Raw genomic sequence first — 17759 nt, forward strand, 5'->3', positions numbered from 1 at the left:
GTTGCTCCGCGGCATGTGGGATCTTCTGGGACCAGGGCTCGAACCTGTGTCCCCTGCATTGGCAGGTGGATTCTTAACCACTGCACCACCAGGGAAGTCCGGCCGTGTCTATTTTCAACTCTGACCAAAGCTTTGATAAGGATCAGTTATTTTTACTCTTTTTTTTTTTTTTTTGCGGTACACGGGCCTCTCACTGTTGTGACCACTCCCTTTGCGGAGCACAGCCTCCGGACACGCAGGTTCAGCGGCCATGGCTCCCGGACCCAGCCGCTCCACGGCATGTGGGCTCTTCCCGGACCAGGGCACGAACCCGTGTCCCCTGCATCGGCAGGCGGACTCTCAACCACTGCGCCACCAGAGAAGCCCCAAGGATCACTTATTTTTAGATTTTAATTTTAATAAAATGTTTATCTTACCTAGATAACTGGTATTAAAATTATACAACATTAAGTTTTTTCTTTTTGTCTTGGGTGCTAAAAAAGCTCAGAAATGAATATTTTTTGTTTTTTGTGTTTTTTTGGCTGTGTCACGCAGCATGTGGGATCTTAGTTCCCTGACCAGGGATTGAACCTGCACCCCTTATAGTGAAAGCACAGTCTTAACCACTGGATGGCCAGGGAAGTCCCTCAGAAATGGATTTTATTGCTCAGCGTTGGGAAATTTTATATGTGTGTATCTATGTGTATATTTGTATATGTTTATCATAAGTAAGTATGTAGCAAATATTAATTCCTTGCCACAAACTCAGGTGTACCAAAAATGTAACTTTTTTTGTTTTTATTCTTTTCTCTTTTTTGGTGCAGCATGTGGGATCTTAGTTCCCCAACCAGGGATCGAGCCCGATTCCCCAGCATTGGAAGTGCAGAGTCTTAACCAGTCGACCACCAGAGAAGTCCCCTACTTTTTTTCTTTTTAAAAGTAATTGAGGGAATTCCCTGGTGGTCCAGTGGTTAGGACAGCGTGCTTTCACTGCTGGGGCCTGGGTTTGATCCCTGGTTGGAGAACTAAGATCCCACAAGCCGCGCGGTGCCACAGCCAAAAAAAAAGTAATTGAAATTAATTTCTATTTTGAGCCCCTATTCATTTTGCTCAGTTATAGAAGCCAAATTTCAGTTAATTCAAGGTCTGTTTATTCTGTTTCTTCTGAGATTATATGTAATTTAGAGGGGACTAATGCTGTGACACTACTGGTGATGTGGGGTGACATGATTATCATCCCTCCACACCACTCAGCCATCTGCTGAGGTGTTTTCTTTCTTTCTTTCTTTCTTTTTCTTTCTTTCTTTCTTTCTTTGGTTGCACCAGGTCTTAGTTGCAGCAGGCAGACTCCTTAGTTCTGGCTTGCGGGCTCTTTAGTTGCCGCTTGCTGGCTCCTTAGTTGAGGCATATATGTGGGATCTAGTTCCCTGACCAGGGATCGAACCCAGGCCCCCTGCATTGGGAGTGTGGAGTCTTACCACTGTGCCACCAGGGAAGTCCCTGAGATGTTTTCATTTGCATCTGGTTTTTGGCAGTTGGTTTGTGCAGGATCCTGGTGCGACCTCCTTACCCTATTCAGGTCACTGGCTCTCTGGGTCATGCCCATGCTGCACTGAGGCATATGGAATACCATTCTGTATTCTCCATGTCCTTCTTGGGTGTGGGAGGAGAGCTTTGTGAGATTGTTTCATTGCAGCACCTTGGCACAGAAAGAACTCTGTGTTTGCCTCTACAGACTATCAGGGTTTGGGACTAAGGTCTATTCTGCTGTCAAATCTTCCATATCTACTTGGGGGTTTCTGTTGTTCTCCTGCTAAGGAGACAGGACCCTTTCTTAGGAGTTCCATTGATGTCTAAGCTCTCTTAGCTTCCTTCTGGCTTTTCTTTTGTCTTCCTTACCTCATCTACTGAGATTTTATTTAGTTTAGGATGGAAAAAAACTGGATGTGTATAGTCTTTCAAATTTTAGTCTTAAACTCTAATTTCAGCTTTTGAAACTCAGTACCAGCACTTAAAATTTTTCTATGTTCTATTGGGACATGGCACCTGTGACACAATAACTTCAACTGACTAAATGGAAGGAGGTATTTCAATTAATGTCTCAGAGTTTTTTACCATCACAGATATAAGTACATAGAAAATGTAATTCCTTACTTGATTTTTCTTTCTAACACAGTGTTTAATGCAGTATGTTTAATACAGTGAGTATACATCTCTCTTATCAGATAATAAATTTTTGATGGCAAGCTCTGTATCTTATTAATTTCTATACTCCCCTAAGTGATTAATCAGAAAATGCTCAGTAACTATTGCTTTATTATGACATTAAGATTATCTGGGTTATGGATGCAACTAGAGATAATCATACTAAGTGAAGTAAGTCAGAAAGAGAAAGACAAATACCATATGATGCCACTTATATGTGGAATCTAAAATATGACACAAATGAACCTATCTGTGAAACAGAAACAAAATCAGGGACGTAGAGAACAGACTTCTTGTTGCCAAGGGGGAGGGGGGCGGGAGAAGTTTGGGTTAGGAGTTTGGGATTATCAGTGCAAACTGGTATATATAGAATGGATAAACAACAAGATCCTACTGTGTATAGCACAGGGAAATACATTCAGTATCCTGTGATAAACTATAATGGAAAAGAATATGGAAAAGAATGTATGTGTGCCCGCACGTGCGTGTGTGTGTGTGTGTGTGTGTGTGTATATAGATAGATAGATAACTGAGTCACTTTGATGTACAGCAGTAATTAACAACATTGTAATTCAACTATACTTCAATTAAAAATAAATTAAAAAAAAAGAATAACTGGGTTAAACTTGCCATGATCAGGAGAAGAGGGTAGATTATTAAGCATGAGTCTGACTGGCTCAGCTTTCCTGATCATCTGGCACTGGCCTGAAAAAATAAAATAATTTTTGGTTGTCAGATACTAAATTAAATGATCCAGATACTATTGTGGCTTATTAAAGGACTTTATTGAGCTTCAGAAAGAAAGAACAAATGAAAACTAAATTACTGAAGATTTATATTTTCTCCCCTCTGTTCTTTAGGTCTTCTCAAAAGTTACCTCCAGGGAAAATGCCAATAAGTGATCATGACTCTGGTGTTGAAGATGAAGATGTTTCTCCAAGACCAATTCCTAGTCCTCATCCAGTGAGTCAGAAGGTATCACTGATCTTAGAACTCACCTTTGTGATTAGAAACCTAAAAGTCTCTTCATGTTAAAGCACTCAATAATATTACCTAAAACTTCCTTAAGTTCATTCTAAGATATCTATAGCTATCTATATGTATATGGCTTTGACTATATATAAAGAGATATATATATATTCCTCACAGGTACATATAATTATTATATGTAATAATATATATGAATATGTACACATATTGTAATAAGTATATATAATTATTATTCCCAGAGAAAACTGAGGAACAGATTGGTTAAGTTACCTGCCTAGGATTATATAACTATTAAGTAGTAAAGCTGGAATTCAGGAAGTTTGGGATTTGGTAAACCTAGTGATTTAGGAGGTTTAGTTTCAGAATCTGGTGCTTGTAACCCATATAGACACAACATTCTGTACATTAACCAGAGCTCAACATCGTTTCTTATTACCATATTCTGAGAAAACATTCTGTTTCCTTTTGGAGATTGCTAATAACCTGCCATAATTTTTTTATTGAGGCCAACTAGTGGGTTATTTTAGAATTGTTGTGTCTTAATTACTTATTAGAAGAAAAAGGAATGAGAAAGGCTTTTTAAAATTAATATTAAATTATAACCAAATTCGCCACAGCTAGTATTTTGTTTATTCTTTTTGGCTCTCTTCCAACTCTTTTAGTTGATATCAGTAAAAAGAATAGCAGTGAATAATTTCACTTAGTAGAATATTCTGAATACTTATTGGAAGACCCTTATTTAAGATGCAGAAACATTATTCTTTACTAGATGTGTTGAAGCATCAGGTCTGATAATTTTTTTTTCAGAGAGGGTAAAAAGAGGTCTGTTATAACATAGTTTCCCATATTGTGTTCTGTGATCTAAGCAACATTAATCAGTGTTCCAGTGAAAGGAGTTTCATTGTTAAATAAGTTTGTGAGGGCAAGGACCTTATTTATTTTGTTCACAGTTGCATTTCTAGTACTAGCACATAGATGCCCAGAAAATATTTGTTAACTGTCTAAATAAAGAATAAACACTTTTTAATAAATAACTGGATGTAATTTGGAAAATACTAATCAAAGGACAATGAAGCATATATCATTATCCTAAAAGGTACTTTTTCCTCTTTAATTTCTTTCCCACTTACAGGTTTCTAAGATCCAGCCATCAGTTCCTGAACTTTCACTTGTATTGGATGGCAACTTCATAGAATCAAACCCTGTGCCTAACCCATTGGAAATGGTGAATAATGAAAATCCTCCTTTGTTGATTAACCATTCTGAACACTTTGAGCCATTGCAACTGCAGCTTTATGATGAGAAACACAGCCCAGAAGTTGAAGCTGGAGAGCCTTCCGTGAGAGGGCTACCAAATCAATTAAACCAGGACACTGCTCCTTTGAGACACTGCAAAGTAAGACGGCCATCTACCTGTAAGAAAGGGAACAACCCCCATATCAGGAGCAGTGTTACACCATCTTCTTTTAATGGACCGTCTCCTGAGGCATCTGAAAAGCTTCAAACAGTTTCTGCTGGAAATGTACACAAAGAAGAGTATCCTGTAAGATCCTCCACATTTAATTTCAGGCAGTCTTCCTTTGCCCCACAGTCCCACCCACACAATTTTGTTTTTTCACCCCATAATTCAGGAAGACCAATGGAATTTCAGATACCTACTCCCCCACCACCATCTTACTATTCCACAAATGTTTGCAATTGTTTTCAGCATCATGGCTGTATTCAATATAGTCCAATAAATTCTTGGCAAGGAATGAATACAGTAGGATCCACTCAAGACCTCCAGTCTGAAGCCCTTCAAAAACATTCATTATTTCATCCAAGTGGATGTCCAGCTCAGTATAATGCATTCTGTTCCTCAAGTAGTCCTGTAGCCTTGAGACCTCAGGGAAACATGGGGGGTTGTTCTTCCCACAGCAATGTAGAACCATCGCCTGTGGCAAGACTACCTCCACACGTGGACTCATGTAACCCATGGCCTTGTGCAGTATGCGTGCACACCCCCAAGACTGGGTCAGATAATGGAATGATGGGACTATCTCCGGATGCGTATAGGTTCGTCACAGAGCAAGACAGACAGCTGCGACTACTTCAGGCACAGGTTTGCTAGCTTTCTTCTGTTAAATTCTTGGTATTAATAGGGTTTTGAAAAAATAACTGGCAACTCTTCAGTAATTATAGTTTATGGAGTAGAATTGTAGAATGTCAGAACTAGAAGAGACCTTGGAAACTGAATTCTAGTCCCTGTTTTACAGGTAAGTAAAATGAGGATTAGAGAGAAAAAATAATTTACCCAATGACACATTGCTAGTTAGGAGTAGAACTAGGCCTAGAAAGCAAGTCCTCTCTTCTCTGTCTTGTGCATATCCTAACCTACAACATAATTGTATTTTTCTTTCACTTTTTGCCTCTAATGAGAAGTCTGTATAATTTACTAAACTCTATATACAACTAAATATAAAGCCTGCACAGTAGGTTCTGATACTCTGTAGTTTGTCAACCCTATAGTGTGTAAACTAACCTTTAGCCAGTGTACCCTTACAGAGTACATGTAGTGCCGCCTCTGTGTATCTATACTAGGCTTGTTCTACTCATTTTATTCTGAAATGCTTCCTTTCTTCAGGCCTTTATGACAAAGTTCTTAGTCTTTTAATTATATCCTTGCACAGTTTAGTCTTTATTGTATTGTGTCTTTTTCTTTCTTTGCTAACTGACACCCTTCTTCCACATACCTACCGCAAACCCCCCACTCCTTCCTTTCCCCGTGGTACCAATGGAAACAACCTGAAGTAGATACTTTCATAGTTTTTTCCATGACCCTATAACTATACTAATATATGTAAAATGGACATATATACATGTGTGATTTTTTTTTTAAAAGTCTTTTATAAAATTGGGGTCATAGTGTTCGCATTTTGCAAAAACAAGATAATGACATTTTTCAAATTCTGCTTTAAAATGCTTTAGATAAGACACCCAAGAAAAATTCAGCTTTGCTGTTTTTTTGAACCCAGGTATATCCTCTGAAATTGTAAAATGTAACAAAAGATTATAAACATTTGGCAGAATTTTTAATGTGGCTAAATATTTCACATTGAAAAGAAATTTTTCTTTCTTTCTGGTCTTTTTTTTTTGCGGTATGCGGGCCTCTCACTGTTGTGGCCTCTCCCGTTGCGGAGCACAGGCTCTCGACGCGCAGGCTCAGCGGCCATGGCTCACGGGCCCAGCCGCTCCGCGGCATGTGGGATCTTCCCGGACCGGGGCACGAACCCACGTCCCCTGCATCGGCAGGCGGACTCTCAACCACTGCGCCACCAGGGAAGCCCTTGATCTTGTTTTTTGAAAAAAGATAATAGCGGCTAAAAAGGTCTTCTAAGCTATTTAGAAATCTTAGTACTTGGGATTTATATACTTAAAATGTAAATTATAGACTACTGGCTCTGGTGTAGATTATGAGTCATACTTGGAGAACACAAAAGATGATGTAGAAAATGCTTCTATGATAAATTCACATAGTATTTTGCTAACATATTTTTTAAAACTTTTTTAAGGTAACATCTTATTTAACTTTTTTTTTAAACTTTTTTTTTTAAGATGTTTTTGATGTGGACAATTTTTAAAGTCTTTATTGAATTTCTTACAGTATTGCTTCTGTTTTTTGTTTTGGTTTTTTGGCCACGAGGCATGTGGAATCTTAGCTCCCCGACCAGGGATCAAACCTGCACCCCCTACATTGGAAGGCAAAGTCTTCTTAACCACTGGACTGCCAGGGAAGTCCCTATTTAAATTTTTTGAGAGTATCATAACATTTTCTATATACGTTTCTATAGAACTGTCTTATTCTGCATAGGATTCCCTTGTTATGTACAAGAAATCGTCTAATTGGTCTCTTATCAATTATTTCAGCAGTTTGAAGTTTCTGCTTTTGTAAACAGTGCAGCAGTGAACACCCTTATACTTGTATCTTCTGTATATATGCATGTACCACTGTGGCATAGATCTCTAGAAGTAAAATTTTGAAGTCAAAGGGAACACACATTTAAATGTTCAAAGGTACCCAAACTTGCTCCTCTTCTAATATTCAAAGTCTTATTTTGGTGTAGTGGTTAAAGAGAGTGGACTCCTTGGGTTCTAATCCAATTTTGGTGTGACGTAAGTTATACAATCTTGGGCAAGTTACTTTATGTGTCTGACTTAAGTTTTCTCATCCACAAAAGAGGAATATACATAAGTGTATGGAGTTCTAAGGGCTGAATGAGTTACTAGGTAGGGGCCAAGAATAGTGCCTGGCATATAGTGCTCAGTAAATGTTAACTATTATTATTATTTTCATTATCGTTACTATCTCAGTTAATGACATCACTTCTCATCCTGCTGCTCAGGCCAAAATCCTATGCATAAAAACCAAGGCTTTTACTTTTCTAGCTGTATCCTGAACTTAACTATTCTTTACCATCTTTCCTGCTACCACCCTAATTCAAACCATCATTTTCTCTTCTCCATACATGCTGCTTCCAGTACTGTTCCCTCATGTTTTCCTGCAGTTGGAAACATGAGAGCCATCTTTTTAAAAGCCCAAGTCAGATCATAGGGATCCTGCTTAAAACACAATGGTTTTCCATTGCAATTAAAATAAAATCAAAATTTCTTACCTTGACCCTCAAAACCCTTTGGGTTCATCTTCTGTCTCCCTCTCCTCACTCATCTCTTGCCACTGTCTTCCATGTTGACTACACTTCAGCTGCAGTGGTATGCTTTTTGTTCTTCAAAAACACAAACATCTTTCCACTTTATGTGCTTAAGCTTCTAGTCCCCTTTGCCTGAAACATTCTTCTAATTCTACTAATGGCTAGCTCTTTCTCATCATTCAGTCAGGCCTTAATTACATGTTTTAGTTTTTTGTCTCTAGGGAGCTCTAGGCAGGGAGCTTCATCACTGTATTCTTTAGCACCTTGAATAATACTTCACTTAAAACAGTTGTTCAGGGCTTCCCTGGTGGCGCAGTGGTTGAGAGTCCACCTGCCGATGCAGGGGACACAGGTTCATGCCCCGGTCCGGGAAGATCCCACATGCCGCGGAGCGGCTAGGCCCGTGAGCAATGGCCGCTGAGCCTGCGTATCCAGAGCCTGTGCTCCGCAATGGGAGAGGCCACAACAGTGAGAGGCCCGCGTACTGCAAAAAAAAAAAACAAAAAAAAAAACAGTTGTTTAATACATATTTTGTAACTTGAATGAGTGAAAAAGGCCACCAGAAAGGCTATACCAATTTAATACTCGAAAATTTTTCCCATGTCTCTAATACTGGACATATCTACTCTTAAATTGTTATCAGTCTTTATTAATAGAAATGTTTGATTTGCATTGTATTATTATGAGTGATCATTTTATTGTTTATTGGCCATTTGTATTTTCTTTCTATAAAGTCTCTGCTATTGACCCATTTTTCTATTAAGTTCTTTTCTAATCAATTTATAAGAGCTTATTGTATATTAAGGAAATTGGTTCTTTATCATCTGTATGTGGTATTTCTTACAGTTTGTCTTAAGTGTTTTGTGTTTTAATCATTTGTACAGAATATTCCAGCTTAGACATAATTAGATTTATCAGTCATTTTCTTTTTGGGTTTTGTATTATGTTTAGAAGAGCCTCTTCCCTTTAAGATCATAAAAAATTTAGTCTTCATTACCACCACGCCCCCAGGATTATATTTGTTGCTTTATTTTGGTATATGAGATAAAAGATTTTTTTATTTTTAATCCTTAGATGACTGACTCCATATATTTACTGAATAATATATCTTTTTGTTAGTGATTTAGAAATGCATTTTTTATTGTATAATTAAAGTATCATGTGTTTGTATCTGTTTCTGTACTGTGTTCCCCATTGATCTGCCTGTCTATTCCAGCACTGTTACCATTCAGTTTAATCTCTATAGCTTTATAATAAATCTCTTATCGAGTACTTCCTAGGCAGTCTTTCTAAACCTCACTTTTCTCAGCTGTAAATTGAGGGCAGTGATTGGTATTATATGTAGATTTGATGGTTAAATGAATTTATATGTATATGTATATATATTCACACACACACACACCTGTCGGTCTAGATAAAGTGCTTACTGTAGGATGAGGCTATAGTAAACACTCAACAAATTACAGTTATTTTGTTTATCTCTTAGTCCTCACAACAACCTTAGTTTTAGGTAATGTTGAAGCTCATAGTAGCTAAATAGCTTTTCCAAAACGTAGCAGAGTAGGATTTAAACTTATATCCTCATGACGCTAAAGCCCATGCTCCAAACCACTATAAGTACATATGCCACTTTGTATTATTAATGCAGGTCGTATTTCTATTGATCTCAACAACTATGGATAATACTTATTTTCCTATATTAATAAAGTTGATCTACTAAAGTTAATGAGTTGAACACAACAGTATAACTTACAGGGAAATAGAAAATTACAGTGTTTAAAAAGGGAGGCTTTTCCACTCCTAGGTGTATATCCAGGGGAAATGAAAAAATATGTTCACATAAAAACTTGTATACACATGTTCATAGCAACATTATTTATAATAGCCAAGGATGAAATAATCCAAAGTCCATCAACTGATGAATAGATGAACACAGTGTGACATTATCTATACAATGGAATATTTCAGTCATCAAAAGGAATGAAGTACTGATAGGTACTACAGCACAGATGAACTTTGAAAACGTTATGCTAAGTGACAGAAGCAAGATGTAAGGCCACATATTGTTTGGTTTCATTTATATCAAATGTCCAGAAAAGACAAATCTACAGAGACAGAAAGTAGATTAGTTGCTGCCAAAGGCTAGGTTCTGGGGCCATGGAGAGTGACAGCTAATGGGTACAGAGATTTTTCGGGGGTTGATGAAAATATTGTAGAGTTAGATGGTGGTGATGGATGCAGACTTTGTGAATATCCTAAAAACCATGGAATTGTATACTTCAAAGGGATAAGTTTTATTGTATGTGAATCACATCTCAATTTTAAAAGGAGGAGGGGAAGCTTTTGGTGTTTGAACTTCAGCTTTGCTACTTGTTAGTTATGTGATCTGGGCAAGTAACTTTATTTTTAGTGCCTCAAGTTTTTTTCTGTGTAAAGTGTGCTTAATAGTAGTACATTCTTCATGGAGTCCTTGTAAAAATCATACATAAGAGCTCTTATTGTAGTGTCTTGTAAACAGGAAGCACTCAGTGTTAGAGACTGTTATTAATATTTCCAGTTTCAGCATGACCAAATGCGGGCAATTCTGGTTAGCTTTTATAAGATGAATCTTGTGTAAAAAATTGTTCAAATTTGGTATATGGAGTTAGAGTATGCCTCCTATCTTACTTTTGGTTTGTAAGTGAAATAGGAATAAAATGTTTGAAGTGTTAACATTAAGGCTTTTCTATGTGAGTGTCAATTTATGAATGCTAATCTAAACACCTGTATGTTTTTATTTTTAAATTTATAGATAGCCCACTTAAGTTCTTAATAACTAATGACAATGATTTTCGACATTGATTAAGTTTTATGGTATAATGTAGTTGAAATGTGAGAAAATATAGTTAAAAGTCAGTTATTTATAACGGGGGCACTTTGTAATTCATTTTTAAACTCTTATGCCAGTTTGGTTGATTACTTCACTGTCAGTGTAAAGTATGTTTTTAATTGATACAGATTCAGCGTTTGTTGGAAGCACAGTCTCTGCAGCCCTGTTCCCCTAAGACAACCACTGTTGAAGACACAGTGCAAGCTGCCAGACAAATGGAGTTGGTTTCCATGGAAGCACAATCTCCCCCTGCTTTGCACATGAGAAAAAGTGTAAGCATTGCTGTAAGCACAGGTAATTTCATTTTTTAAATTTGTACATGGTACACATAATGTCAAAACCAAGGTGATGAGAGTATAACTTAAGTCTTTGTGTAATTTTACTCTTTCTGAAAACTATACCTGAAAACAGATTGGAAACCATATAACATAATATATTGTTTTTGCTGCTTTCTCAAGATGAACCCCCAGTTCTAATGAGAGAAGTCATCTGTGGTTTGAGGGATCAGGGAAGGTTTCATCTATGCAGTGTTATTGATTCTGGGCTTTGAAGGGAATGTAGAATCTTGGTGGAATTGAGAGATGGCAGAACAGATGGTAGAGAAAATAGGGCTCAGTGGGGAAACACAGGGTTCTGAGTTGTCTGGTACTCTACACATTACTGTGTCATGGAGAGGCTTTACTGCATATTTCACAAAGCCATGTCTACTTCATTTGGTAAGCAAAATAGAAGGCCTTTTTTTTTTTTAATTTATTTTTGGCTGTGTTGGGTCTTTGTTGCAGCACGCGGGCTTTCTCTAGCTTCGGCGAGTGGGGGCTACTCTTCATTGCGGTGTGCAGGCTTCTCGTTGCGGTGGTTTCTCTTGTTGTGGAGCACGGGCTCTAGGCGCGCGAGCTTCAGTAGTTGTGGCACGCAGGATCAGTAGTTGTGGCGCACAGGCTTAGTTGCTCCGCAGCATGTGGGATCTTCCCGGACCAAGGCTTAAACCCGTGTCCCCTACATTGGCAGGTGGATTCTTAACCACTGCGCCACCAGGGAAGTCCCGACATTTGATTTTTAAATACTCGCCTGATATTATGTATGTCTGATACATCTCTAATATAGCATCATAAATATTGTATTTAAGAATCAAAATCAGAGAGCCTAGGGATTTGCATTTTATATATTTTCTCCTGTTTTTCAGAACAGCAGTTTTCAAAACACATATACACCCCAAATCATATTTAGAACCTTGATAGGTAAAACACATCATTTGAGAGCCACACCTCTTGAAGAGGTAGGGCCCAGAATGTCCTCTTTCCCTTTGTACCCCAGTTTTCTCTCTTTTCACCTTTCACTTACCTCTTCATGGCATTTCTGAGAAAATATAATCTGAAAACAGTTCTGGGTAATTGTGTTAAACTAATATAGCTAGTGTTACTTAACAAAGGTTTGTCAGAGAATTATTTTTATAAGTGAATGTTTGTTTCAGTATCTGTTAAATCATCTAACGTCTAGGTGCCAGCTTGTTTTGGAATGCGGCAGGTGATGATCAAGAGCCTGAATCTCAGCTGAGACAAGATGATACCAAGATTTCCAGTGAGGACATGAATTTTTCTGTCGATATTAATAATGAAGTCACAAGTACTCCTGGTAGTGCATCTTCATTAAAAGCTGTTGATATTCCCAGTTTTGAAGAGAGCAACATTGCTGTGGAAGAATTTAATCAGCAACTTTCTATATCCAAGTAAGATCTCTTTGATTCAGTATTCATCTTACTTCTTTTTTTCTTTTTAAATTCTAATATTCTTCTGGTACTCTAACTCAGAAACTGTTTGTTTTCTAAAAGTATTTTCATTGGTGTCTTTCCTAATGTGATTCCTATGTAACAGACAATTCTTTTCTCTTTTTTTTGAATTTTCTTTTTTGGCCGCATTGCGTGGCATGCGGGATCTTAGTTCCCTGACCAGGGATTGAACCTGTGCCCCCTTCAGTGGAATCGAGGAGTCCTAACCACTGGACCATCAGGGAATTCCCTGTAACAGATAATTCTGAGCCTTCTAGAACCATTCCCAGATGTCGCTCACTGGATGTGTAAAACAGTGTGGCTGAATCAGAACATTTGAAGAAAATTTCAAAAATATGTATGCTCAGGCCTCACTGTAGAGATTCTGATAACACTAGATCCCAGTTGGAGCTGGGGTCCTGAATTTTGTAAATTTTTAAAGATTTACCATATTGCAATTATATATGTATAGCTAAGTCTTTATTTCTGAGAGATACAACCTGTTACCTGAGATATACTTCAGAATAAGCTGGTGGGGATGAAATGGCTAGGGGTATAGTTGAAGTAAGGTAGACTGAGTAGGTAATTTTAAAAAGTGATGGTACATAGTGATTTGTTAAACTATTCCCTCTTGTGTCTGAAATTTTTCATTATGAAATTTTCATTAAAAAAAGATAAGGATTGTGAAGTAATTTAGATCCTTAGCAAATTTGGAAATAAATTCAACAAATATTCTTTGAGTTTCTGGTATGTGCTGCCACAGAACTAGGCCCTAGAGATTGAGCAGTAGGTCAGACAAAGCTCCTGACATCATGGAATTTCCATGAGTTGTAGAGACAAACAGTAACCACATCGGCAGGAAATCATATAATTTCATATAATGACAACTGCCTGAAGAAAATAAACCAGGGTGACCAAGTGGAGTGTAACTGGGATAGTGGCATGGGAGTGAGGAGGCATTATTAAGTAGGGTGGTGAAAGAAGCCTTCCCTGAGGGGGTAACATTTGAGCAGTGGCTTGAATGATGAGAAGAAGCCAACCATGACAATATCTGGCAAAGAGTGTTCCAGGTGGAGGAAATGGCAAGTGTAGACCCTGAGGTGTGCCTGAGCTTGAGAGTTCCAGAAACAAGCAGGAAAGCCATTGTGGCTGAACTTAGTGACTGAGAGAGCACAGGAAATATGGTCAGAGATAACAGGCAGGAACCAAATTATGTAGGGCTTTGTAGGTTGTAAAAAGGAGTTCTGAATTTATTTTGTGTTCATTAGAACCAGGGAGGATTTTAAATGATGGGCTGGTATGATCTGATTTTCTTTTTTTAAAGGCCATTCTAGCTGTTTTGTGGCAAGTGAACTGATGAGGATTAAGAGTGGAAGTAGGGAGACTCGTTAATAGACTAAAGACCAAGTGAGGTGAAGGTGCCTCGGAATTGACTGTGGTGGAAGGGATCAGGTGTAGAATAAATGTTAAAGGTAGTGCAATAATGTAAGTTAAAACACTACAGGGTAATATATCACATGAAACAGTTTTAAAAGAGGTGAATTCAGTGGTGGGGGTGGCATGGGGCAGGCCGTTGATTACTTTTTAAAATTATAAGCCTTTTGATAATATTTGACATTTTAAATTATTCTGGTTACAATAATGATTAAAACAATAAATACACCCCTCCAGAAAACTAGAAATATTTATCTGCTTTGCTCAGTAGAGTATATGTCTTAACCTTACAATTCAATTAAGTACTCATAGTATGTACCACAAGTGTATTAAAAAGATCTGTATATGTGTCTCCCCGACTAGACTGAATTCCTACAGGATAGGGATCCTACTCATTTCTATATCTTTAGGACTTGACCCAGTTTCTGGTTCCCCATATTAGCTCCTTCATAAACGTTCAGTGATAGGAAGAGCAATTTGGGGTGAGCCCCAAAATAAGTCCACATTTTATTTGGAATAATTATAGAAACTGAGAACAAAGAGGCATGAACTGTGGTTATCCTTATTTATTCTCCCTAACTTCTGTAAACTGTAGACTATCAGGAATTAGGAGGTTTTACCCCTGAAATAGTTTTTAAGTCAGAACTTTAAAAAGTCTCCAATCCAGGGACTTCCCTGCCAGTCCACTTGTTAAGACTTTGCCTTCCAATATAGGGAGTGTGGGTTTGATCCCTGGTTGGGGAGCTAAGAGCCCACATGCCTCTTGGACAAAAAAACAAAACATAAAACAGGAGCAATGTTGTAACAAATTCAACAAAGACTTTAAAAATGATCCACATCAAAAAAAAAAAAATCTCCAAGCCATTTTGGTTTTTAACTTCAGAAACAGATCTGAGTTCATTGATAGAATGCAGTTAATTGCTTTTTCAGGGCAATTAACTAACTCTGTTGATTCCAACATATAACAGATGTAAATCTGATTTTTGTTCAGCTTAATATATGACTTGGATTAAATAGTATCTCCAGTGTGGTATATGGTGGTTTGGGTGCTTCTTTAGGAGATTCTTCCCAAACATCTGGTCTGATTCATGCTGTGGTTCCCAGTGCTAAGTATTTATACATGGCACCTGGCCACCTGGGTTCCCTGCCCTCTTTGGATGTCTTGCTGAATCAGTCTAATGTTAAAGCAGTTTGTGAAAGATAAATTTTTTGGCTTGCAGCATATATGATAATTGGTTGCTTTTTCCCAGGGGAGAGTGGTAGATGATATTTCTTTTGACACAAGCTTGCTTTTTTTTTTTAAGAAGTCGTGCTTTGGACATACCTACTAATACTTGCCATATTAGAATCATCTTTAAACAATTTTTTTTAATTTGAAATCTTTAATGTTTTGGTTCTTGTCTTCTTTTTTAGCTTTTATTTTTGTTTGGTAGGTTAGACACCAAGACACATATTTTTAAATTCTTGAAAATACAATATAGTAGAGTGATTAAGAGCATGGTGCCAAACTGCCTGGATTTGAATCACAGCAGTGTGACCATGGGCAGGTCTCATAATGTCTAGATGACTCTGTTTTCCTGTCTATAAATGGAGACGGTGAAAGTAGTACCTATCAGCATTGTAAAGATTAGATGAGTTGATGTATTTAAAACACATAGAATAGTACCAGAATTAGTACCTAATTATTGTCATCATTTAGCTAAAGGTAGAATAAGGCAAACTCAGTAACTGACATGGACTCTCCTTATAAAGTGCTTTTGCAAATGTTTGCATGATAAAAATCCTGCTCAGTACAAGTACTTTCCCAAAAAGCCATAAAATCTCTAAAGGCTGGATTTCTGCTTCTACATTTGAGTTTTGGTATTTTCACTAAAGTGAAATTAGTTAACATGGTTGAAGATAAAGGTTCAATGTGATATTTAGGAAGCAAGGGGATAGCAGCAGGAGATGAAGAGAACTAGCAGTTATGGAGCACCCACTATGTTTATCTGGTACTATGCTAGGTACTTTGTATCTCCTTTAATCCTGTCTCATGTTTTTCAACTCAGGGAGGTGGATATCATTTTTCGCATTTGATGAATGAGGAAACTGAGGCCCAGAGAGATTAAGAAATTTGCCCCAGACACAATGAACAAACTATATTATAAATGAGAATATATGTGACCTAAGAGATAAAAGGAAGTGCTAATGGGGGTTGAAAGAAGCAAGAGGACATACCCAGTTAAGGTTTTAGAACATCATAGAGGAAGCAAAGTTTTAAAATGTCCCTCAAGCAGTAGATAGGATTTTGATGAGAGTGTGCCAATTTAAAGGCATTAGAACAGTAAGTCTTGGCTCAGTGGCGCTTGAAAATACAGGTAAATTTGGGCCCTTCACCAATTCAGAATCTCTGAAGGGAGAAGTCCAAACAGTTGTATTTTTTAAAACTTTACAAGTGATATTGATTTGTAGCCAAGATTGAGAACTGTTCTGTTGTAGACAAAATTTATGGGCAGAATTCAGAGTACTGTTAGTAATCCAGTTTGTTCAGAATATAAAATAAAACAGGCATTGAAAGAGATTGGCTGAAAAGCCAAGTTGACTACCAAATTTCAGAGAGCTTTGACTGACAGTATAAGGAATTGTGTTTGTTTTAATAAACCTTTTAAGGTTTTTGCTTGTTTTTTTGTTGTTGTTGTAAAACAAAATAACATAGAATTTACCATCTTAACCATTTATATACAGCCAATCAAGATGAAATGCTTATCTAGTACCACTAAGAGCTGACGGTACAAACCAGAATGCTGCCGAGTCTTACCCCGTTCTCCCAAAGTTACTGCACTTCAAATATACATTAAAGATACCTTGATAACTAACACTTACTTTATATATGTATGTCCTTTCAAGCAGCTCTTCTCCACTTGTGGAAAAAGAACCTGATGTGCCTGTATTCTTTCCAAATCCTCTGCTGGCGGAGAGTGTAAGCATGTGCTTCCAAAGTGGACCAACAGAGGGTGCCACTAATAGCTCTGTAACATCAGGGGAACCCAAAACTGAGCAAGTAATGCAACCCTTGCCTCATCAACCATCTGATAACCAGAAACTATTCCAGGATGTGTTGGTAAGAAAATGTAAAGCATTTCATCTTTTGTGAGATGGTTATTTAGTCTAGGATATGTGAGTTAAGCCTTTCCTATCCTTAAACTGATTGGGACCTTGATATAAAAAGTTTTTCCCCAAATTAATGATATGTCACTTATTTCTTTTAGCTTTTCATAAATTATGATAACCTAAATTCAGTAACTCATTGTAAGCATGCCAGTCATCAGATACTTAGATAGCCAGGGAAAAAATGTCTTATTTTAAAAATATGTTGACATTATGCCAAATTCAAACTAAAGTTAGTACCAGAAAAATAAGCGAGAGTTTGCAGGAAACTTGAAAATTGGAAAGTAGTAGAATATTTATGATAATATTTACTGACTTTAGTTCAGATAAGCAGATTTTTATTGAATATTTAGCTTAGTATAAGAAAATGAACTAAGTGGATAATATACAGATGAATATGACCGTCTCTGCCTTTGAAAACCTATGGGAAATAGCCCATGGATACCAGTAACAAATAACTATAGGACAGGCTGAGAAGTGCTGTAAGCAAAGGCAATACACAATAAAAAGGGGTAATTCTGGTTGGAGGAAATAGTCATCTTGGAAAAGCTAGAATGTAAACTGGGACTTGAAGGTCGAATGACCGTGGCTGTCGCTTACCAATTGTAGACTTTGGAACATTTGATTTCTCCATTTATAATTGAAGGCTAATTAAACATATGTCATAGGGCCTTAAGTATTC

At 37.4% G+C, this 17759-nt stretch overlaps 1 protein-coding gene across 2 annotated transcripts in view; it reads left to right on the forward strand.

Annotated features, from left to right (window-relative positions):
- The window catches only part of STIL (STIL centriolar assembly protein), a 63423-nt gene that overhangs the window by 35617 nt on the left and 10047 nt on the right, over positions 1–17759 (forward strand). The window contains exons 12-16 of one of the 2 annotated variants that reach the window (XM_012534470.3): positions 3045–3159; positions 4307–5275; positions 10860–11025; positions 12229–12457; positions 16817–17030. In XM_012534470.3, coding sequence (XP_012389924.1) covers positions 3045–3159; positions 4307–5275; positions 10860–11025; positions 12229–12457; positions 16817–17030 — 1693 coding nt within the window. The remainder of the gene's footprint in view (positions 1–3044; positions 3160–4306; positions 5276–10859; positions 11026–12228; positions 12458–16816; positions 17031–17759) is intronic. The other variant, XM_004273897.3, reaches the window with a different exon arrangement.

This window comes from Orcinus orca, chromosome 1 (genome assembly GCF_937001465.1).
Source record: "Orcinus orca chromosome 1, mOrcOrc1.1, whole genome shotgun sequence".
In the NCBI taxonomy this organism is placed as follows: domain Eukaryota; kingdom Metazoa; phylum Chordata; class Mammalia; order Artiodactyla; family Delphinidae; genus Orcinus; species Orcinus orca.